Source organism: Petromyzon marinus, chromosome 28, assembly GCF_048934315.1.
Source record: "Petromyzon marinus isolate PM22_M1 ecotype Great Lakes invasive population chromosome 28, UKy_Petmar_22M1.pri1.0, whole genome shotgun sequence".
NCBI classification, from domain to species: domain Eukaryota; kingdom Metazoa; phylum Chordata; class Hyperoartia; order Petromyzontiformes; family Petromyzontidae; genus Petromyzon; species Petromyzon marinus.
The window spans coordinates 13,477,572-13,501,520 of NC_133694.1; the positions used below are offsets into that span (position 1 = coordinate 13,477,572).

At 53.4% G+C, this 23,949-nt stretch overlaps 1 protein-coding gene across 3 annotated transcripts; it reads left to right on the top strand.

The window, feature by feature from the left end:
* LOC116947048 (bombesin receptor-activated protein C6orf89 homolog) lies at positions 1-18,875 on the top strand. Of its 3 annotated transcripts, none has more exons than XM_076070357.1 (7): positions 1-1,187; positions 2,747-2,944; positions 3,069-3,226; positions 3,543-3,727; positions 8,017-8,152; positions 9,084-9,216; positions 14,615-15,418. In XM_076070357.1, the coding sequence occupies exons 1-7, from the start codon at positions 1,121-1,123 to the stop codon at positions 14,791-14,793; spliced, it is 1,056 nt and encodes a 351-aa protein (XP_075926472.1). In that variant the 5' UTR covers positions 1-1,120; the 3' UTR covers positions 14,794-15,418. The 3 variants fall into 3 exon arrangements, with proteins under 3 accessions (XP_075926472.1, XP_032818314.1, XP_032818315.1); XM_032962423.2 differs by having other exon boundaries at positions 2-1,187; positions 2,747-2,912; XM_032962424.2 differs by lacking the exon at positions 14,615-15,418 and adding an exon at positions 17,429-18,875 and having other exon boundaries at positions 28-1,187; positions 2,747-2,912.
* The last annotated feature ends 5,074 nt before the right edge of the window (positions 18,876-23,949 follow it).

A 23,949-nucleotide genomic window follows, 5' to 3' on the forward strand; every position in this document is an offset into this window, starting at 1 on the left:
GCACGAATCGGATCGTCGATGCGTGAGGCTCGCCCAGGCAATCCACTCCCCCCCGTCGGTCTCTCACCAGCACGTCACGACTCTCCTTCACACTCTCAACCTCCAATTCACTCTCAACCTCACTCTCACGCCACTCACTCTCACACGACTCGCTCTCACAATCCTCCACTCTCACAACACTCACTCCATCTCACGTCACTCACTCTCCTCCACTCTCACGCCACTCGCTCCACTCCACTCACACTTCTTCTGACTTCCGCTCGCACTCTCGCGCTCACACCACTCTCACTTCCTCTCACTCTCCTCCCCTCTCACTCTCACTCCTCTCACTCTCCTCCCCTCTCACTCTCCTCCCCTCTCACTCTCACTACTCTCACTCTCCTCCCCTCTCACTCTCACGCCACTCACTCCACTCACTCTCCTCCCCTCTCACGCCACTCACTCTCCTCCCTTCTCCTCCCCTCTCACTCTCATGCCACTCACTCTCCTCCCCTCTAACTCTCACGCCACTCACTCTCCTCCCCTCTCACTCTCACGCCACTCACTCTCCTCCCCTCTCACTCTCACGCCACTCACTCTCCTCCCCTCTCACTCTCACGCCACTCACTCTCCTCCCCACTCACTCTCACGCCACTCACTCCCCTCCCCACTCACTCTCCTCCTCTCTCACTCTCACGCCACTCACTCTCCTCCCCTCTCACGCTCACGCCACTCACTCTCCTCCTCTCTCACTCTCACGCCACTCACTCTCCTCCCCTCTCACTCTCACGCCACTCACTCTCCTCCCCTCTAACTCTCCTCCCCTCTCACTCTCACTCCACTCACTCTCCTCCCCTCGCACTCTCACGCCACTCACTCTCACGCCACTCTCCTCCACCCCCACCCCTCCCATGCGGCCCCCCGCCCCGTCTCGCTCCGCTCTCCTCCTCCTCGTCTCTCGCCGCGCCGCGGAGCTGCGCGACTCGTGGGGCCCGGGCCCCCCACTCCTCGCGCTGCGCCGTGGGCTCCGCGAAGCGCTGAGCCGCCACGCGGGGGGCCCTGGGGACCAGGAGAGGGGAGACGACGAGGAGGAGAGAGGAGACGACGAGGAGGAGAGAGGAGAGGACGAGGAGGAGGAGGAATGGCGTCTTTCGCGGGGACCCGCGAAGCGCGGCCTCGAGGCGGGAAGCACGGACAGAGCCCTCAAGGCAAGGAGGAAGGCGCGTGTCTTGGGGCGCACCTAGCCTGGCACAACAGCTACCGTCACCTCACCGCTACGTGGGGCCAATGGCGGTTAAGTGTGATGTGTAACCAACCATCAGCATTGGGGAGACAAAGGCGGCCGGGCGTGGTGGTCGCCACACCACCCTTTGGAGTTCGGTACCGGCCCTTATGTATGTAGGGGACTGTTTGTCAAACTTCTTTCGCACCGTAAGTAGCGGACCGTGCAATATGAGATGCTCGTTAACAACACCTCCCCCTGGAGCCCGCCCTTCAATAGAGCCTGTGTGGGGCTCTGTTATATGCAGTGTGTGCTAATAGGTGCTGTGTGTTAATGCGTACTGTGTGTGTTGTGTGTAGATTAATGCGTGCTGTGTGTGTTGTGTGCATATCAATACGTGCTGTGTGTGTTGTGTGTATATTAATGCGTGCTGTGTTATGTCTAGATTAATGCGTGCTGTGTGTGTTGTGTGCATATTAATCCGTGCTGTGTGGTGTGGCGCTGCTGCTGAACCTGGAGCGTGCACCTAAGAGGTGGGTGGGGCCTTACTATCAGCCCCACCAAAACTAGGCACCTGCCTGGGTATTTTGTGCCATCAAACACTCCACCACAGCTCCCAATTGGTGATGGCGGAGTTGTGGAGAGAGTGGAGAGTTTTCCATACCTGGGCAGTGTGCTCATGACTGGCTGCAGTTCGACCGCAGAGGGCTCACTCCAAATCAGTTGAGCGGCATCTTTTCATCGGCTGTGTAACGCTGTGTGGAAGCTACCTGGTCTGTCGCTCCACACGAAGCTTCAGGTCTTCTCCGCGAGGGTCATGCCCTACCTTCTCATTGCTTGCGAAACGTTGACCCTCCCCCCCCAATGGAACATCTTCGCCAGTTAGAAACATTTAGGTTGGCCTGCCTACGATCCTTCCTGGGTTTAACCAGGCTGGATTGTGTGAGGAGCTCACAAATCCTTAAAAGATCTGGACAAAGTCATATCGGTGGGCTCATCCGGTAGGCAAGGCTGTGTTGGCTGGGTCATGTAGCCCACATGCCCGGCCACCGCATGCCTAAACAGCATTTGTTCAGCCGGATAGAGGGGGCTAGAGAAGAGATGGAGTAATGTACAGGAGGATGTGGAGCTGAGTGGACTTGCCGATGGCTGGTACCAGCGGTGTCAAGATCTGCTTCTGTGGAGGAGGCTCGTGAAGGACGCTACTGGGCAGTTGGAGGCAGTCGCCCTTCAACAACGGAGGGCAGAGGAGCGACACAACAACGAGCGGAGCGCCGGGTGGCTAAAGCACAGCAAGTTGGCACAGTTGGGGGCACAGGTGGTGCATCAGCCAGTCATCTCAGTCAGTTGACCCGTGGCACCTGGGTCTGCCCCGTGACCTCCTGCCAACGGGCGTTCGACACTTTACGTGGCCTCAAGGTGCACATGGCCTGGCACAAGCGTCGTGGTGATGTCACCGCCACTTAGTGGCGAATGGCGGTTGTTGTTGCTATGTGGTGTGTTAATGCATGCTGTGTGTGTTATGCGGGCTATGCCATGTGACAGGTACTGGCCGTGCCGCTTGTGCTGCTGCTCACGTATTACGCGTGCCTCTGGCTGCACCCGCCCACTCAGCAGCTCGTGTCTCGGCATACGCAGCGCTGGGTCTACAATGCGCTGCGACGCGTGCGGCTTCTCACACTCCCCATCACGCGGAGATACAACCTGGCAGGTGCAGTCTCATGGGGAGATACAACCTGGCAGGTGCCACCGTGCCACCACCCTGCGGCCCATCAAGTGCAGTCACCATTGTGCGATGCACTCCCCTAGCTGTGAGGCTGTGCTGTAGCTTGCCCATCGACCGGCATGTGCGGGTGCCTCCCCACAGCGTACCACGACCAGGAGTGCCTCGTCTACAACCCCCTTTACTCGGACCCCACACCGAACTGCTCGTTCTGCGCAGCCGTGAAGAGCGTCATCTTGCTGGACGAATTCTCGAATTTTACTCAGTACTACTATGGCCAGGCTGACCCCGTGCTTGTGAAGGTAACCGCTTTGGGGCCGTGTTGCTCGAAAGGAGTGCCGCTGAAAAGCTGTCATAGAAACTCTGCGTTGTGCCACTGTCAATTCCATTTCGTCGTTAGAGAGACAACTGATCTCATCCGTTGGCTTCCTCGCGAATCCTCTTGTCGTTAGGGAGGGTTGGGGAACCTTGTCCTTACCGAGGGCCACATCGGACTTTAAAGTACCTTTGGCGGGCAGCCGTACATTAACACACACTTTTGTCCGTCTCTTCTGTCACTGAAAGATGCCCTTGCAATTGACTGGTGAATGCTGAGATCACGGTCGGTGGCATTTACAGGGCGGACAAAAGGACCACGTGGGTTTGGAAGACGTTCAGCACTTGCATGCGGTGCATGGGAAGACCCTGGACTTGCGTCCCGATGAAGTCTCCTGCAGCAACGACTCTGTGTCCAGTTTCTCCCATCTCTTCCGGCTGTTTCCCACTGAGGAGACGCTGGCTCGGAGCTCCACAACATTCCAGTGGTGTGTGTGTGTGCCTCCGTGTATATCGCTGCTCCCCAACGTCACAGCTGCCACCGTAACAATACAACACAACACAGAATGGGCTCCGATTGTTAATGCTTATTTGGCTCTACTGGTCACTTGCAACTCGAACATCAATTGACCTCTTTGAAATGTTGAAAACTTCAATTAACATTACACGTGCAAGCATTGAATTTCACACTTACTATACGGGGCTCTGATTCATTCTTAAAACTCAATGCCACATACCTGACTGGCAAGCAACAGCCTTGTTTACATCGCAGTAGTTTTGTATCTTCACAACGCACATACAGTCTTTCATTAATCCACTGCTGGATGTTGGCCTCCCCATGCCATGCGGGTTGTGGGGGTTGTTTGACCATACTTCACTCTGCTGGCGAGTGTGGGTTGGTGAAGGTGGGGGATAAAGGACAAGGAGACATAACCGTGCAGTATAATAAATTATCTCACTGCACTGCCCTCTGTTGCTCACAGCATAGCTCTGTAGCCTATAACACCTTTTATAAATGGTGGCCACTCATTCAGGCACTATCCAGGCTCAAGCCTGCTTAGCTGCCAAGATTGGGCACATTACACAACATTTACAATTTGAGTACGATGTTTTGCCAGACAAATCTGGCTTGCCAGACAATTCTGGTTTACTCTCCAACACACGGTGTACTGAAGTAGTAACTAATTGGCACGTTTTGTTTATCTGACAAACCTTACTAATTGGCTGTCGGGTTTAACAACACGTTTATATTCATGTGATCTAACTAAAAAAAAAAGTTCTTATGGAGGCATTTACATTTGACCACATCTCATGGGAACCCTCAATAGTCATTTCGTTTCACGAAGGCCAGACTCCAATAAATTGGCACTAATTATTTGAAATGTCTCAACTAAATGCTTTCACTGATAAACTGACTAATCACGTTACACACACAGATCATCCACAGTCAACCATAACTGTGCATAACACATTTACTGTAATCCCTGCAGTGCGACCTGTGTGTGTGTGTGTGCTACACTCCTGCCTCATCCACATTTTATGAGTTTATTAGCCGCAGAAAAGACGAGGTCATAGGTCAAAAAACTCTTGAGATGTGTGCATTAGTTTTAAGTTAAGGACTTGTTACATAGCTGTAGAATGGAGCTGTGGCACAGTGGTTTTCGCACTCTGATATCAACCTAACACCCCGAGTTTGATTCCCGGCCACAGCCTACATCAGTGGCAGGTCAGATCTGTACTGGTCCTAGGCCCCCAACACCACACTTTTCAGCAATCCGCACTGACCAGCATGGTGAAGTATGGTCCAACATACTCTTTGGTTTTTTCGGTAAAATCACGTAGGTAAGATAAAATAAAATTAAACAACTAAATTAAATCATGACGTTTTGGAGGCAACACAAGCTTCCGTCTTCAGGTGGAACAGACACAACAAAGTTCGCTGTATCAAGTGAATAGCTCTGGGACACCCGAGCTTATATACAGGTTAAGGGGGGGGGGAGGAGCCAGGAAGGGGCGTGGGTGGGGAGGGGAGGGCTAAGTTAAGCCGCCTTTTGTTATGCTGCAGGGGGTTCGGGGGGAGCGGTGGTGCACTGCATGAAAGCGGGCAAAACCCCATTTTGTTATGCTGCAGGGGGTTCGGGGGGAGCGATGGCGTGCTGCACGAGAGCAAGCACCATCCTGGTAGAAACGGAAACGGCTGTACAATTATCAGCCAGCTAACGTTTGACTTGGTTGATGACATCTTTCCAAAAGTTGCTCAATTTGAAACCATTCTCTCGGTTGAAGTTGTGTCTATGTTTGTATATCTGGATGGCTTCATGGACAAATCTTTGGTAATAACCGGGAGGTTTGCATAGTACTTTGGTATCGGAGAAAATAATGTCATGAGAACCCGCTGTGTTGAAACAATGATCAGCCACGGCCGAATAATTCATTCTGCCGTGTTTCAAATCTGATTTGTGCTCGCAAATTCGGTCAGAAATATGTCGTTTCGTCTCCCCGATATAGCAGTCACCACAGGTACAACTCAATTTGTAAACACCGGGGCACTGTAAGTCAGGAATGACATCCTTTACAGATGGGATCAGATCCCGGATTTTGTGTACTGTATTGAACCGGACCTGGATCTTTTGTTTGTTTAGAATTTTGGAAATATTTTTGGTAACACCTGCTATGTATGGCAGTGTGATGGTTTTGATCGGAGTATCAGGTGGTTGTTTCTGTATGGTGGGAGAAACAGATTGGCGGATGGTACGGTCAGAGTATCCATTCCTCTTGAGGGCCAGATGTACATGTTGTAATTCACTGGCTAGGTGGTGTTGGTCAGAAATGCAACGAGCCCTATGGTATAATGTTTTGATGAGAGAGTTATTTTGAGCCGGGTGGTGGTGGGAATCAAGTATGAATCTGTGTGAGTGGACTTTCTGTAAACAGAATGTCCCAAAGAGCCATCCGTCCTCTCAAAAAGAACATCCAAGAATGGCAGCTTGCCATCTTTCTCCACTTCCATGGTTAATTTGATGGATGGGTGTCTGGAATTTATGTGGTCTAGGAAATGGTTCAAAGCTGGGAGGCCATGTGGCCAAATGACGAAAGTGTCATCCACATATCTTTTCCACAGGGAAGGACGAAGGGTGGATGTCTGGATGGCGTCTGATTCAAATTTCTCCATTAAAACATTGGCTATCACTGGTGACAAGGGAGAACCCATAGGGGTACCCTCATTTTGTTTGTAGAAGGTATCATTCCAGGTAAAGTAAGTGTTGGTGAGGCAGTGCCTAACCAGTGCAGGTACATCAGGGTTCAGTCCATGTTGGACCAAATCTTCAATTATTGTTATGGTGTCAGGCACTGGGACCTTGGTGAACAGTGAAACCACATCAAAGCTGACAAGGATATCGTCAGGAGATAATACCGTGTCCTTGACCATAGAAACCAATTGGGTTGAGTTAAGTACCCCTGAGGTGGTCTTGCCAGTAAAGGGAAGCAGAGTATCCGATAAAAAGTGGGCTAGTTTGTAGGTAGGGGAGTTGATCGTGGACACGATGGGTCGTAGTGGGGTACCTTCTTTATGGATCTTTGGAAGACCATAGAATCTGGGATGTCTTGCAGCCATGGGTTTTAGGGAGGGACGTTTAGTTGGTTCGATTAGGGAAGTCGAACTAGTGATGATCTTGTTGGTTTTTATCGTTAGGCTGTTAGTAGGATCACTTTTATTTTTTGAGTAACTCCCATCATTGAGTAGGTCCTAGATTTTGTTGTATGAGTTTTTATCCATAATGACAGTGGCATTGCCCGTGTCGGCCGAGAGGATGACTATATCATCCCTATTTTTTAAATTCGCGAGTTCATAGCGTTCGTTTTTGCTGTTGCTAATGGGTTTCTTAGCATATTCTTAGTTCTTTCGGTAAAGTCACGTTGAAGGGAAACAATAAAATAATAAAATATATATAAAACAATAAAAATTCTCACGATGTTTCGACCATAACACAAACGGTCGTCTTCAGGTTTCTTAGCATTAAGAATAGTGGCTATTTCAGCTCTCGCAACATCTGCTTGGATGTGTCCTATGCCTTTGAGGGCTACATCGACCTGAGAGATGATATCCTCTACTGGTATTTGTTTAGGGGTGACAGCGAAATTTAGTCCTTTAGCCAGTACCGTTTTCAGATTGTCCGAAATCGGGATGTTACTCTGATTAATAACGATTTTGTAAGCGTCCAGTTTTGTGATGTGTGGTCCTGGGTTCTTCTTTGATAGGAGGTTGAATTTAGCGATCAGGTTAGCTTTGCATTTGACTGACAGTGAATCAGCAGAGGCAGCAGTCATGTCAACGTGGTTCCAATCAGAAGGGGACATTTTTTGTGTTAACATTAAATGTGATTGTAGGAGAGTCCTGTCTAAACTACCGAGTTCAAATCGGAGTACCCTTATTCTCTCTGAGATTAGTGATAGGCTAGCATTAAACACAATCCGTTTAGAGTTTGGTGAAGATACAGCAGCAGATGTGAGTGTGAAAGCGATGGATATTACCTTGTTATCACGGCATCTTTTGAGGAAGGTTAGCGTCTCTATGAGCTGTGTCCAACATCCCCCGTAACTGACACGGAGGCATTCATCCAGCAGTGGATGGACAAATTTATATAAACAGAGCCGTACAAAAATCAGGTCGAGCATTGTGCTTTTAACTGTGTTAAAATAAATAAGTGGAGAGTGCATGATGACTGAGGTGCGGTTGAAGGAGGTGGCCAATGCCCGCGAACGGTGTTCGTTTCAGGAAGACGCAGCGGGTCGCGGGGACTCGGCTGCTGCGGGAGCTGTTTCCCCGGCCTTACTTCATCTCTCCCGACAGCGAGGTGTCTCTGCTCAAGCTGCTCATCCTGCAGGGCTCACAGGCCACTCCGCACGCCCTGGTGGGTGTGCAGCTGCGCCGGAGCTCCTTTGCGTGGATGTGTAACGTAGGGAAAGCCTGATGGTGTTGGGCATGAATTTTTTTATTTAAGAGTTTGAACGACGGCATCGATGTGCTCAGTGATTGAAACCGGCCGGGTGGCTTAGCAGTCGAGCAATCGGCTCGCAGTCGCAAGGTTGTCGAGTTCAATTCCTGGTTGGGGATTTACTCGGCCCATCATTCCTCCGAGGTAAATAAAATGCATAACACTTTGTACAAAAGTCATAGCTGTTTTCCTATGGATAGACTCACCCCACCATAGGAATGAAGAATTTCCACCACTGGCTCTTGCAAACGGGAGATGAGCACCACCTCAATGCTCAGTGAGCAGGGAATTACTTTTGAGTTTAAGTTTTGGAAATTTTCCAAAGCCAGCTTGCTGTCATATTTGGTTGCCCATTAATGGGTTCTCTGTGATATTTGTGAACAGTTTATATGCATTTTGTAACAGGCTAATGGTTCTATTATCATTATCCAAATCAATTTTGAGAGCTTTTCTCTCGGGCTATTCGCAGCGACACCACGGGAATGTATGTATGTTGAACTTATTTCACACTGGACGTAGCTAACCATGCTAATCCGAGGTGTGGATCGTCTTAAAATTGGATTAGAGCAGTAAAAGCATGAAGATAAATGTTAAAGGCTTTAACCATCCCACATTCACGGGCAGAACTGTTCCGGTCACCATCTCCCGAGGATGATTGAAGTGCCTAATGAATAAGGCTACACAGTGGAATTAAATACAAATATGAGTGAAACAAAGCTTACGTACGACAAGTTCACGAAATGAAAAAAAGTTCTTAATGCCATGTGCTAGGAATAAGGTAGTCTTCTCGAGAATGTGGCGAGTCTGGCAGAGTTATCTCACTGTAAAATACTCCGTGTTGTTGCAGGTGTTCCAGCTACAATTTTACAATGCGTGGCTGGCCATTGGCAGCGGGAGCCTGTCCCTGCACCTGACCCCAGTGCCCGCGTGCCATGCTCCCTGCCGCACCCTCTCAGTTCATGCCCAAGCTGGCGACCTTGGTTAGTACAACTCCCTCACTCATGTATGTGTAATGAGAGTGCCATCTCCTGTATTATGTGGGGCATTACTTGTTATGCAGTTATGGTTTATCTATGGTAGGGTTTATATCTGGAGCAAAGGTGGGGGGGCACATCCACCCGGGAAGCCTCTGTAGCGTTCCCGAAAGTTCCAGGAGGGGCGTGGCCGGAGCAAGGTGTGGGGTCGGTGTTGAAGATCAAGAGGAGCTCCCCATCGCTGCTGCCCGCCATCTCCATCGGCCACGTGGCGGCTCGACCTCGAGCCGCTCAACCGCTCCCTAGCGCGCCGTCAGCCAGTGGCGTGTTAGCAAGCGGGTGAGCGCCACGTGGCATGGGGCAGCGAAGTCGCCTGGGCAGCGTAACATCCGTAGAGAGAGAGAGACAACCAAGCTGTACCGAAGATTTATGAATAAACAACGTAAAGTTCTTACCGTGTCGGAGCCACTTATTACAGTGGCGCCAAGAAGTGGACTTTTTCTGATACAGTTCTAGACAAGACACGATGTCTAAACATCAGAAAAAGAAGAATCCACCTGCAGTGTCCTCCGAAGACGACGAGATGGCGACTCAGCTCCTGCCGACCCCGGGTGCCGTGGCCCCGGTGATGGAGCTCACGACGGGTGCCGTTGTCGCACCTGCGGCAGTCAGCGCGGCAGAGCCGCTTCAACAGCTTCGCCCTGACGACCCGTGGCGGAGGGTGGAGACCCAGTTGGGCACTCTAACAACAGCGCTCCTCCACCTTGTCGCTCTGGTCACGGCGATCACCGCTGGAGGTAGTCCGATGGTGGACCGTCCGGGGGTGGACGTGCAGAGGGCCGGTGACGGTGCCTCGGAGGGTCCCCCTTTGGTGAGTATGGCCGCCATTTCGCATTTCCCGCCAAGTTCGTGTCACGGCCGCCATTTTGACCACCGCTGTGGAGAGCGGTGCGTCGGCCGCTAGTTTGTCGCTGCCGCGTGAAGTTTCGCCGTCCATCGCGACACCCGCTGCGAAGGAGAGCGCCGACCGCGGTCAACGCCTGCCCCACGTGCGCGAGTTCGTGGCAGCTGGCGGCGATTGGAGTGCCTTTTGCTGGCGCTTCGAGGCTGCTGGCGCTTCGAGGCGCTCATTGCCTTGCCCACCATGCTGGACGATGATGTGTTGGCGGTGTTTCGCTCCACACAAGCCTTTCAGGAAATGGCAGAGGTCTACAAGCCGCCAGACGACAGAACAAGAAAATTTCAGCACTATAGGCGTGGGAGCTCAGAGTCGCCCCTTGCCTACAGAAGCGCCTTGATAGCCTTGGCAGTTGACGCATATCCCAACATAACACAGGAACTTCTAGATCCGCTGGTGATGGAACGCATGTTGGCATTGGCTCAGGAGATGGATGTCGTCCTTTCCATGTGCGGCCACGAAATGAAGACATCCTTGTGGGCCGCGCGTTGCCTCAACGCACATGAAAATTTGAAGCGCTGGGCGCAGATGGCGGCGTGGACGGGGGATCCAGCTAAGGATGGTCAACCCATCGGCTGTCGAAAGTGGTCGTCATTCCCGAGGAGGCGCCATCGACAGGCGACGTTGCAGCGGCTGTCCCTCACTGGATTCGGCGCCCTAAAGATGGTCGACGTCGCCAAAACACCTACCGACCGCGACAGGACGATGATTTGCTCCACCAGCGGCCTCCCGTCACGTGTTACAGATGTGGCCGTGTGGGCCATTACTCCAGGGAGTGCCATGCTCGTCGTGCGTCGCCGTCTTGATCACCGACCGCGTCTCCTGCAGCTGGCCGTCTGCCTTCACGTCCCTCCATACAAGCGAGTTGGCACATGTCGGGCACCCGGGCACGTTCGCCATCTCATTCATCTCATGCTACCGAGACAGGTGCATCGCAATAGGACGGTTCGTTAAATTGTTCGTGTTCGCGTACCATAGCTAATGGCTGGCCAGTTTCGCAGACGCAGTGGAAAAAATTTGCTCGACGGGTGGTTGCCGCAGCAGTAGGATCGTCGACGGTGACGGCCACTGTTCAGGGGGTTGATGTCCGCGTTTTGGTTGATATGGGGGCGTCTGCCCCTGCGTACGTTGGCCGTGCCGTGCTTGCTAGGCACTGACCTTTTGTCGAGAATGCCGCTTAAGATTCTTGTGGGTCAGGGATGTCTGGAATTGCCGTCGGGTCGTAAATTGCGGTTTTTGTTATCGCCGCTTCCACGACCTGCCTCCTCGGATATGGTTCAGGCTTTGGTTGATGCCACCGTTACGGTTCAATCAGGTTCCCAAATGTTGATTCCGCTCCGTTATCGAAAGAAAATCTCTTGCGATGTCGGGGTGAATGGTGTTTTATTGACGCCTTCAAATACTGCTACGCGAGGGTTGACATTGGTTTGTGCTCAAACCATTCTCAGAATGGGTCAGGCCCCAATTCTGCAGGTTTTGAATGGGGGCCCTGGCGATGTTATCGTGCCCACGGGTACTGTTCTCGCTCACGCTACCGCCGCATTTACCGATCGTGCGGAACATACGCCAGCGCAGGCTGTCTGCTCTGTCGGTGATAAATTTCCGTCGGACGATCGATGGATCGCCGAATTGTGTGGCGAGAATGCGTCTCTGTCTCTGGCTCAGTGTAAGGGGTTGTGAGTGTTGTCCAAATTTTCCGATGTGTTCAGCAAGGACGACTTCGACTTGGGTCGGACATCCTTGTTCCATCGTATTGAGACGGGTGATGCTAGCCCCTTTCGGTTGAACCCACATCGTATGGGGCCGTCAAAAAAAGAGAGCGTGTGGTGTGCCGTGGATGACATGTTGGTCGCTGATATTATTTCGCCATCCACTAGCCCATGGGGCGCCCCGGTAGTTTTGGTTAAGAGAAAGGATAGCAACCTCCGGTTTTGCGTGGATTTTCGCCGCCTGTATAAGGTCTCCGTGGCAGATGCGTATCCTTTGCCTCGGATGGATGATTCCTTGGATGCTTTGTCCAGTGCGCGGTTCTTCTCTACACTGAACCTCTCTTCCGGCTTTTGGCAATTGTCCCTCGAGTCTTCGAGGCAGAAAACCGCGTTCCGTACCCCGCAGGGTTTTTATTTATTTAACTGTTTGCCCATGGGATTGAATGCCGCTCCTGCCACGTTCCAGACACTCATGGAACTTGTCCTGGCTGGTCTCCAATGGGACACTTGTCTCATTTATCTGGACGACGTCATCGTGTTCAGTCGGTCGTTTGATGACCACCTCCTCAGACTTCGCGCTGTTTTTAAGCGCATGTATTCCGCTAATCTCAAATTTAAACCTAAAAAAATGTCACCTTTTACAGACTTCCGTGCGATACCTGGGTCACGTTCTGAGTGCCAACGGTATTTCGACCGATCCGGCAAAGACGGCGTGTGTTCGCGATTGGCCGGTCTCTGCGAGTATAGGGGATGTTCGGAGCTTCATTGGGTTCGCCTCCTATTACCGGTGGTTCATTCCTGGGTTTGCGTCCATTGCTAAGCCGTTGCATGCGCTTACGGGCAAAAATCAGAGGTTCCACTGGGGTCCGGAGGAGGAGGCTGCATTCAATGCCTTGCGTACTAGCCTGTCTGAGCGCCTACTCTTGACTACCCTGATTTTTTGTCCCCCTTCATCTTTGACACTGATGCCAGTGACACGGATATTGGGGCTGTCCTGTCACAGGTGAAGGGGGGCGTCGAGCATGTTGTTGCATATGGTAGTCAGTTACTTTTGCCGGCAGAGACCCGTTATTTTGTCACTCGTCGGGAGCTGCTCGCGATCTTTCATTTTGTGAAACTTTTTCGGCCTTATATGGTAGGAAGTTCATTATACGCACTGATCATGCGGCCCTCCAATATTCCTTGAAGATCGGGCAGCCGGGAGGTCAGTTGGCACGTTGGTTGGAGTGCTTGCAGGAATGCACATTTGACGTCAGCTACCGGAAGGGGACTCAGCATGCCAATCCTGACGAGTTGTCGCGGTTGCCTCATGCATCTCGATGTGCGTGCCAATCCGGTACAAACCGCTGTTCTCCTCCTGGCGCGTCTCGGCCGTTGGCCGTGTCCTCAGTTGAGACGCTTCCGGATGATGCGGCAGTTCCCCCTGCCATCTCTCGCGGTTGGTGTGGATGCGTGAACAATTCTCTGACACATCTTTGACCTCTTTGCGTGATCAGGCCGTACCGTTTGCGGGTGATTTGGGATCTGTTAAGGAGGGCCATGTTTTTGTTCTTGATGGATTGTTGATGTGGCAGGATAATATGTCGCTTTGGCTGAGATTGGTTGTGCCAAGTTCTCTACGTGCGGGGTTGGTCCGCACGTTGCACTCTGAACGCCTTTTCCATCTTGGCGTTCAGAAAACGTTGCTTACCCTTCAGAGGGATTATTATTGGCCGGGTATAATGTCTGACGTCATTGGAGCGCTTCGCTCATGCACTGAGTGTGCCTGGTGGAAGTCACCCCGGCAGCGTTACATTCCGCCTTTGCAGTCCATCTCTGTCATGCGCATCAATGAATTGGTTGCATTGGATGTGTTGGGCCCGTTCCCCGTGACGCCTCGTGGGAATAAATGTATTCTCGTTGGCGTCGAATATTTTTCCCGTTGGCCGGTGGCGTGGCCCCTGCCAGATCAATCCGCTTTGTCCATCGTTGACGCCTTCGTGAATGGCTATATGATGGATAAAGGGGCGCCGGAAAAGTTGCTTACCGATCAGGGTAGGAATTTCACTTCTAAATTGTTTCGTGTACTATTTTGGTTACCAAGAAGATTTCGACATCTCCCTACCATCCTCAGACGGATGGTATGGTGGAGTGTCTAAATCGTACCTTGTCCGCTATGTTGTGCCAGACTGTTAATGACCGACAGGTCGACTGGGATCTGAAGATACCCAGCGTCCTCTCTGCCTACCGGATGGCGCCTCACGCTTCTACGGGATATTCGCCGTTCTTCCTCATGTATGCAAGGGAGAACGTACCACCTGTGCTGCCTCCTAAGTCGACTCTTCCAGATCACATCTGCAAGTCCCTTCTACGTGTTTCCGAGGCTCGGGAGGCTGCCAGAGTGAATACCAGGCTCGGAACGAGCGTTGTGCGCGGAGGCCTAAGTCGGACATGCCATAGTCAGTGGGGGATCTGGCGTGGCTTCAATGCCCGCAGGTGCCCGTTGGCACCTCTCCTAAGCTCCACAAACCATGTCAGGGGCCCGTTACGATCGTTGAAGTTTTGCGCCCTCAGTGTGTCCGTGTTCGTCACGGTCGCCGGAGTTGGTTCGTTCACCCGTCACGATTTAAAACATTCGTTGCTCCCGTGGGGCCATCGTCATCCCCAAATCCCGGAATGCCAGTGCCTGACGTGGCCAACAGGCCTGCTGCTCCTGTGCAGGGTGATCTTCCGGAGTCTGTTTCTTTACCACCCACAGCGCCCCTAATTGACACGACGGGAGGGGAGGAGACCGCTGTTTCATCTGATCCACCTGTGCTGAATCCGGCGGTGTCGCCCCCTGTTGGACCGCTGCTTCCACCGGCTGGAGTTCTCCTTCCGCCCCTGGCAGATGGGCCGGCTATGCGGACACGCTCTAAAATGTCGCGGTTTTCCTGAAGCATTTTGGGTCCTGCATTGCGTGTTGCTATTTTCTCTTACATTGTTTGTTTAAAGTTCCGTTTCTTCTCCTCAGTCAAATGGTGTTACACTTCGTGGTTGATGGCGCTCTATATTATGTTTTACCTTTCCTTAGCCAGGACGGCTAGATTTTTTTTTATCATGGGGGGTGGGGGGGGGGGTGATGTAATGAGAGCGCCATCTCCTGAATTATTTGGGGCGTTACTTGTTATGCAGTTATGGTTTATCTATGGTAGTGTTTATATCCGGGAAGCCTCTGGAGCATTCCCGAAAGTTCCAGGAGGGGCGTGGCCAGAGGCGGGGCTTAGCCGCCGGGGAGGGCATATAAGCGGGGGCCAGAGCAAGGTGCGGGGTCGATGTTGAAGATCAAGAGGAGCTCCCCGTCGCTGCTGCCTCGCCATCTCCATCGGCCACGTGGCGGCTCGACCTCGAGCCGCTCAACCACTCCCTAGCGCGCCGTCAGCCAGCGGCGTGTTAGCGAGCGGGTGAGCGCCACGTGGCGTGGGGCAGCGAAACCGCCTGGGTGGCGTAACATTCGTAGTGAGAGTGAGAGAGAGACAACCAAGCTGTACTGAAGATTTATTAATAAACAACGTAAAGTTTTTACCGTGTCGGAGCCACTTATTACATATGTATATCTGTATGTTGAACTTCTTTCGCACCGTACGTAGCCAACCGCACTAATCGAGGGTGCGGGGGAAGGACAACAAAGGCTCAGTGTGGTGGCCAATGCAATCAGAAGCAGAAGTTATAAAAACAATAACCTTTGCATGTGTAGTGGGTATTGTTAGCGTTACACGTGGTTACCACTACTTACCCGGTGTAGCGTCAGCCATGGGTCAGCAGGGGGCAACGGCAAATGCGGCCTGTATCAAGTAACGCCGTTAGGCCAGGGAACCCAGAGGGCGGTTGGGAATCGGAGGTATACACCCCAGGCCCCCAGTGGGGGCTGGGGGATTACGCAATAGTTGAGGTCCCTCCAGAAGGTTCCAGAGAGTAGGCGTGGCCAGGGGCGGAGTGACCTTGGGAGCTGTATATAAGGCGGACCCCTGAACGGGTTTGCCAGTCGTCAAGCTGAAGACTGAAAAGCCAGCTTAGACTAGGACCCTGGGAACCCCCGGACCCGACGTCCTTCTAAGGGCCGGGACCGAGTGGGCCAGTGGCCGGGACCCGAGGACCTTGGCTGGGTCGGGTCAGCTAGCCTCCCCTAGGTCCCCCTAGCCAGAGGGTTGATATATATAGAGGAAGTGGTCCCAGTGATTAGGACACACTAGCCCAGAGTCTATACCTCCCCAGGGTATCAGGTGGAAGGGACCGATACCCCTTTGTGTCAGGGACCTTGTGTTAACGTTATAGTTGTTATAAGTAAACGTGTTGCCTCCAGAGAAGACTGAGTCTCCATCATTACCACTACACATGTATAGTGGTGCTTGCTTAAATGCCCCAGTATCTGAACGCCCCTTGCATATTAATTTGAATATTTGGAAATCCAAAGGTTATTGGATATCCCAATATCAAAATGTTTCAATTTAAAGTCATAATTTTTCTCTCATCACAAATAATGATGTAGTACACAAACACTTGAGCTACTGCGGTGTAACATTGAGCAAACTCGTCTTTTAATCCAGAGGTCACCGGTCGAGTTAATTTTCCAAGGCGGGAGTTGAAACGATGTGCCAAGTTCTTAATCTCCCCCCCACCTCTGTCCACCCAAGAGTACAAATGGGTACAGTGCAGTAAGGTGATCGGCAGGTCAAGTGTGATGGGGAATGTGTGGGTCCTTCCACTCTTGCAGCATGGAAGAGGAGGCTAAATAGCCTCTATACGGGCTCTCTAGAACTCCCTGCAGTGGAATTCCTTCTGCCAGCAGAAACGTGACCAGGAAATTACAGAGCTCCGCCTTTAAAATATTTAACCACCAGCCTCCTATACACTGCAGAATCTTACGTGTCCAGTGTGAGGCTTGTCGTGTGCAGTATGCTACCCCAACCATGCCTCCTGCCTCTGTCCACCCAGCAGCAGGATAAGCGGGTACACCGCAATTGGTTGATCGACAGGTTGTCTGTGTTGGTCGGGTTGAGTGTGGGTATGCCCACCTTTTGCTACCTCGTCTGGTCAACGTGGAAGAGTAGGCCAAATACCCTATAGTCCCCTTTAAAGGAGGCCTTTCCACCAGCACACTGGACTTGTAATCCAGGGGTCACCGGTCAAGTTCATTTTCCAAGGGCGGCAGTTGAAACAATATGGCAAGTTAAATTTTGACTTAAAGCTTTCTAAACTGCAGGGATTCATATTCTTGGTTCTTTCGGTAAAGTCACATAGAAGGGAAACAATAAAATAATAAAAATCTAAAACAATAAAATTATCACGACGTTTCGACTGCAACACAAGCAATCATCATCAGGTGTGAAAAGCACAGCAAGAAAATTTGTAAAAAAATTGTTGCTGTAGAACCAAGAATATAACATGGCAAGTTATTAATCTCCCCGCCTCTGTTGCATGTGCAAGGAGTTGCTGGCTGCCAAGTATAGACAAAAAAATGTGGCCATGGTGCCAATGTCCACGCCTGTATACGAAAGTGCGGTTTACCAGTGTGCTACCCCTCGGCGTGCAGTCTATTACAGCACCGAGTTCTGGAGGGCAGCCGTGGTTCCCAATGGAGCCGATCCATGCATCTCCTTCCTGGCGTCCTTCTACTGATCCTGTGCAGAACGCGTTCGGCGATGGGACCTTGAGGACCGCACTCGGCAGCAGGTCCATGTCCTGCTGCCATACGCCCTGCTGCCGCACGCTCTGCAGTCAGCGATAGGGAGCAGGAACTGGGGTCGCGTCTCAAGTGAAGATTCGCTGCACGTCAAGCATCCCCAGGGAGATTTCTTGAATTGAACGACGGTGTACGGGCTTGGAAAACAGAGACAATGGTGGGGAATTCAAGTTATAGGTAAAAATAATAATACATATGCATCAATTACATGTGTAGAGGCGTTATTGGAGTCACCATGGCATGGGCGCAATCTACTGACACAAGCCTGTAACCACGCGTCTTGTGCCTCTGGCATTGGCGTAGGCATGGCAGGGAAGCGGGCCCTAGAGGGCATAGTCCCATTGACAAGCAGAGAGAGGGCACGTGAGGACGTGACAGTCTGCGTGAACCCGAGAGGGCACGTGACTGGCGCGGGGTAGTAAGGGGGCCCAAAAAGGGGCTTGAGGGACACGTGATGCATTCTCCAGATCTTTCTGGAAAGATCCAGAAGGGGGCGTGGCCGGAGGCTGAGCGAGGCCACGCTCGGCAGCATGTAAGGGATGTCCCAAGAGCAAGTGAGCCTGTCTTTTGAAATCAACTCGCCATACTACGTCTCCTCGTCGTTGGTCGTCACGTCGGTCTTCGGGCATCAGTCGTCACGTCAATCTTCGGTCGTTACGTTCGGCATCGTGGGTCAGGCAGACGTTCCTGACCTAACCCATTTATATAGTTACCCTGTAAGGGGCCAGTTAACAGTGTTGAGTGTTACCATGTTGAGGGTCTAGCTAACTATGTGTACGTTTAGGATGTTACCCGGTTAGGGTTGTTAATAAACGTTGTGCCTCCAAACTCTAGTGTGTGCCTCCGTGGAACCATTACACATGTGTAGTGACGTAGAATGAGTCACTAGAGTGCTTGGAATGGAATGCTCGAAGAGAGGAGGACTATAGGTATAGTAGCCCGGTCTGCCAGTGAGACACGAGGGGAGAGCCTAGAATCTCCTAGTGGGATCCAGAGGGGGGCGTGGCCGAGGGCGGAGTCAGGCCACGCCGGGGAGGATAAAAGGGAGGCTCCGACACTCAGTCGGGGCTGCTGTTGTCTGGGAAAGGAACTTGTTGTGTTGCCATAATCCTCGTCTTCACATCCTCAGCGTCGCTGGTCGGGTTGCGTACGGACCGTGGGTAGATATCCCCTGTGATTATATGTTCATGTTTTTGTTTGTTCCGGTTGCACCCGATTCAAGAGCCGAATGGCTCACAGGGCTATACCAAATAAATGGAACTATTAACTATGAACAGAATAAAGGATGTGCCTGCAACTTTTAGTGTGTCCAGATTGATACACTACACATGTGTAGTGGGTTCAGGTCAGCTAACACGCTGCCTGGCTCCCGATGTCTTGTGCGAAGCCCGAAGACTGAAGACTTGGCCGGCGGATTCCATTCCCAGGGACAGCCCCTCCTGCTTCCCGCACAGGGCTTTTATGGAATCCGGCGTGGCCGGGCTCCGTCCCTGCCCACGCCCCATTCTCGATCCTTCTCGAGGACTCTGGTCCCACATCACGTGTCCCTCTCGTCCCTTTTTGGATGCCCCCTTTCCACCTTGTCTGGTCACGTGCCCTCTCGGGTTCACCAAGAGCACTATGTCCTCGCCTGCCCTCTCTCTCACCGTCACCAGGGCTTTGCCCCCTAGAGAGCCCTTCCATGGCATACTCTGGTGCTAGAGAGAGGCTCCGCACATACAGTACCCCTCTTCACTCGGTACTGTCGCTACACTATAGTGACACCTTTTATGTCACTACACATGCACTGTTCCTTTATCCAGCCGAGGATTGATCGTGGCAGATGATGACTGAGCCAGCGGGATCTGGTAAAGCAGGTGAACTGCAGAGATGCTGCCTGGTTTGTATTGGCATCCCAGGCGCGCTCTAAGATTGTCAGGTGATGGCATCACTGTTTAGTGTTGGTAAGTAAACTGTGGTGTGGTGGAATGATAAGCTTTGTTGGGTGTGCGTTGTGGAGGCCCAGGCATGTGGAGTTTGTACATTTCTGTTAAGGTATCGTTAGTTGTGCAGGATTAGGAATGGCCGATTGCCGAAGGCAGCCAATAGGGTGGTCTCTGCGAATCGGATGGTGCGGGGAAGGTCAGGGCAGATCCTGGAGGTCGCTGCTGTGTGCTTACTTCACAGTGGCTGTGGGATCTGGCGGAGGGTAGAAAGTGTTAGCGAAGTGTGGTGGTGGTGGCGGCATCGATACCTTTGGCACAATGCCATCTTGATCTTGAACAGTGGAATTAAAAACGTTTCCTTCTGCCCTCTAGTGTCAGGCGGGGGGGGGGGCAGGGGGGAGTGTTGGATTCAGAGAGGAGGGATAGAGTCATGTGGCATGGATTATGGAGCTAGGAGCAGGATCGTGAGAGATGCGAGACCCGAATCTAAACTCCCTCCAGGAGTTTGGAGGCTGAAGCTCACACGAGCCAGTATGTCTGCATTTTCTCACGTCGGGCTCATCAACTTTTGTGGCATTCCGTCATTGGGTTCTTCACTTTTTGTGTAAACGTTTTAGAAAATAGCACTATTTGTGTTCCAACAACACTTGTCTCAACCTTGAGTTGAAGCTTTCGTGACAGCAGGAATCCATACTCTTTGGTTCTTTCGGTAAAGTCACGTAGGTAGAAAAATAATAGATCACGACGTTTCGATCGCAATACAAGCAATCGTCATCAGGTGGGACAACCAGAGCAAGAAAAAACTGCTGAAGTAGGCGAGAGAGCTGCTGTGGCACGAGGTTATATAGGCCTCGGCAGTAGGGGTGGAGAGAGAAGGGGGTGGGGAGGAGGCGGGGCAGAAAATAAACCCTGCAGAAGCACCCGGGTCACTGGAGTAAAGTGGGCTACCACTTTACGAATCTCCGTATTCTCCGGAGATTCGTAAATATACGCCATCTGGCCGAAAGCCTGCATGAGGGTGGACCGTTCCGGCGGTGGGATGGCGAAAACGCCGCAAGGGCATTGTCGTCGAGGGCAGCAGGCAACGCCCGCAGCGCCTCCACCTCTGTCCATCCCGCCAAATCGGCATTCGTGAGGAATCGCCGCTTGAAAGCCACCCAGTCACCACTGGTAGCCGCGAACTCCTTAATGAAGGGAATCTGATGTCGGAGAGCCGGGATGTCCATTGGCACCGATGGCATGCCTTCAATTTTGGCGGGCTGCGTGCTATGCGCCGGCTACAAAATGGCGACCGAAAGCGCGGGCTGCGCCGCCGAGTTTCCCGCCTGTTGCGAAATGGCGGCGGAATCCCCATCTGCGAGCGGTATCGCCGCTCCTTCCTTCACCGGTGAGACCGCTGGACTGATCTCCGCGAGGAGCGAAGCAGCAGCGTGGAGGAGCTCTGCGAGGCGGCCGTGCGCCTCCCGGTGGGATGCCTCTGCCGACGGAGAAGCGTCGAGTGGCTGGCTGGCGCCCTGCTCCGCTGGTAGCATCTCCACCGCATCTTCCAGAGCTGTAGGCAGCACGAGCTCCTCGTCCTCGCTGTCCGACGTCCTGGTACGTGGTCGGCGACGTGTAGACATAGTCTACTGCGAGCTGTATAGACTAGCATGTTGGCCACTTCCAACATCAGTTTTTATTGTTACATCAACCCGCTAACACAAAGGGGTAACTGCCACTTCACCAGATACAGCCTAGGGTGGTGACCACCCAGCTAACTACCCTATACAGAGGAGTTACAGCTACGAAGGGTCTGACCCTCACTCGGGTCCCAGCCATATGTTGATGTCTGTAGAGCTTCCAGTTTGTAGGACGTAGAGCTTCCAGCTTGTAGAATACAGCGACCCCGGTCCCTCTCAGGGACCCACCTTTTATCCTCCTGGGTCGGGGCCACTCCGCCCTTGGCCCCACCCGAGCGTTCTAGCTCCCTCCCGATCCCCTTCGAGGGCTTTCCCCGGACACGTGGAGATCCCCGAGCACCCCCACGTGGGGCTCTCTCTGTGGACACTCTGGATCACGTGTCTACGGGGTCAACCAGAGTGACATTGCCTGGGGCAACCCTGCCCCTGGGCTGACATTCTCCCACTCCCCCTGGTGGGAGCCCACACTACATGCTAAGCATGGTGCCCACGCTATCCCAGCGCTCACCAAGCCGAGCTAGGGCTCGTACTACACCCGCCTACGGGGTGTACGCCGTGCTGTGCTAGAGCCGGCTTCACACAGCAACCCACCTGGTGCTGTCCGCGATGTAGGGACATCGCACGCCACGGCCCTCTCGGGCCGGTACCATAGAGTGACATCCCTGATGTCACTACATAAAGATAATTATTGACGGACTCGGAGATCTCTGCTGACAAACCCGAACTAATCATAAGCACACTGCCCAGGTATTTTAACACCTCTCATCATTTCACAACACTCCCCAAGAGTGATGGGGCAGTGTACTCACAAATCTGGACACAGTCCCATCATCAGTGAGCTCCTTCGGCAGGAGGACGGATGTGGTTGCAGGAAGATGTGGAGCTGAGTGGATTTGCCAATGACTGGTACGAGGGGTGTCAAAATCAGCCTCTGTGAAGGAGGCTCATGAAGGACGCAATTGGGCAGTTGGAGGCAGTCGTTCTGCAAGGAGGACAGAGGCACGGTGATCGCAACAACTAATGGAGTGCCAGACTGCCAAAACACAGGGTACAGAGTGAGGTGAGGGGGGTACAAAGTGGGGGGAGGGGGGTACAGATTGGGGGGAGGGGGTACAGAGTGGGGGGAGGGGGGTACAGAATGAGGTGAGGGGGTACAGAGTGGGGAAGGGGGGTACAAAGTGGGGGGAGGGGAATACAGAGTGGGGGGAGGAGGGTACAGAGTGGGGGGAGGGGGTTACAGAGTGGGGGGAGGGAGGTACAGAGTGGGGGGAGGGGGTACAGAGTGGGGGAGGGGGGTACAAAGTGGGGGGAGGGGAATACAGAGTGGAGGGAGGAGGGTACAGAGTGGGGGGAGGGGGATACAGAGTGGGGGGAGGGAGGTACAGAGTGGGGGGAGGGGGTACAGAGTAAGGTGAGGGGGGTACAGAGTGGGGGGAGGGGGGTACAGAGTGGGGGGAGGGGGTACAGAGTGGGGGGAGGGGGTACAGAGTGAGGTGAGGGGGGTACAGAGTAGGGGGAGGGGGGTACAGAATGGGGGGAGGGGGTACAGAGTGGGGGGAGGGGGGTACAGAATGGGGGGTGGGGGTAGAGAGTGGGGGGAGTGGGGTACAGAGTGGGGGGAGGGGGGTACAAAGTGGGGGGAGGGGGTACAGAGTGGGGGGAGGGGGTACAGAGTGGGGGGAGGGGGGTACAGAATGGGGGGTGGGGGTAGAGAGTGGGGGGAGTGGGGTACAGAGTGGGGGGAGGGGGGTACAAAGTGGGGGGAGGGGGTACAGAGTGGGGTGACGGGGTACAGAGTGGGGGGAGGGGGGTACAGAGTGGGGGGAGGGGGTACAGAGTGGGGGGAGGGGGTACAGAGTGAGGTTAGGGGGGTACAAAGTGGGGGGAGGGGGGTACAGAGTGGGGGGAGGAGGGTACAGAGTGGGGGGAGGGGGTACAGAGTGGGGGGAGGGGGTACAGAGTGGGGGGAGGGGGGTACAAAGTGGGGGGAGGGGGATACAGAGTGGGGGGAGGGGGGTACAGAGTGGGGGGAGGGGGGTACAGAGTGGGGGGGAGGGGGTACAGAGTGGGGGGAGGGGGTACAAAGTGGGGGGAGGGGGGTACAGAGTGGGGGGAGGGGGTACAGAGTGGGGGGAGGGGGGTACAGAGTGAGGTGAGGGGGGGGGGTTCAGAGTAGGGGGGTACAGAATGAGGTGATTGGGGTACACAGTGGGGGAGGGGGGTACAAAGTGGGGGGAGGGGAATACAGAGTGGGGGAAGGAGGGTACAGAGTGGGGGGAGGGGGTACAGAGTGAGGTGAGGGGGGTACAGAGTGGGGGGAGGTGGGTACAGAGTGGGGGGAGGGGGTACAGAGTGGGGGGGGGGGTACAGAGTGAGGTGAGGGGGGTACAGAGTGGGGGGAGGGGGGTACAGAATGGGGGGAGGGGGTACACAGTGGGGGGAGAGGGGTACAGAGTGGGGGGAGTGGGGTAGAAAGTGGGGGGAGGAGGGTACAGAGTGGAGGGAGGGGGTTATAGAGTGGGGGGAGGGAGGTACAGAGTGGGGGGAGGGGGTACAGAGTGAGGTGAGGGGGGTAAAGAGTGGGGAACAGAGTGGGGGGAGGGGGTACAGAGTGGGGGGAGGGGGTACAGAGTGAGGTGAGGGGGGTACAGGGTGGGGGGAGGGGGGTACAGAATGGGGGGAGGGGGTACAGAGTGGGGGGAGAGGGGTACAGAGTGGAGGGAGGGGGGTACAAAGTGGGGGGAGGGGGTACAGAGTGGGGGGAGGG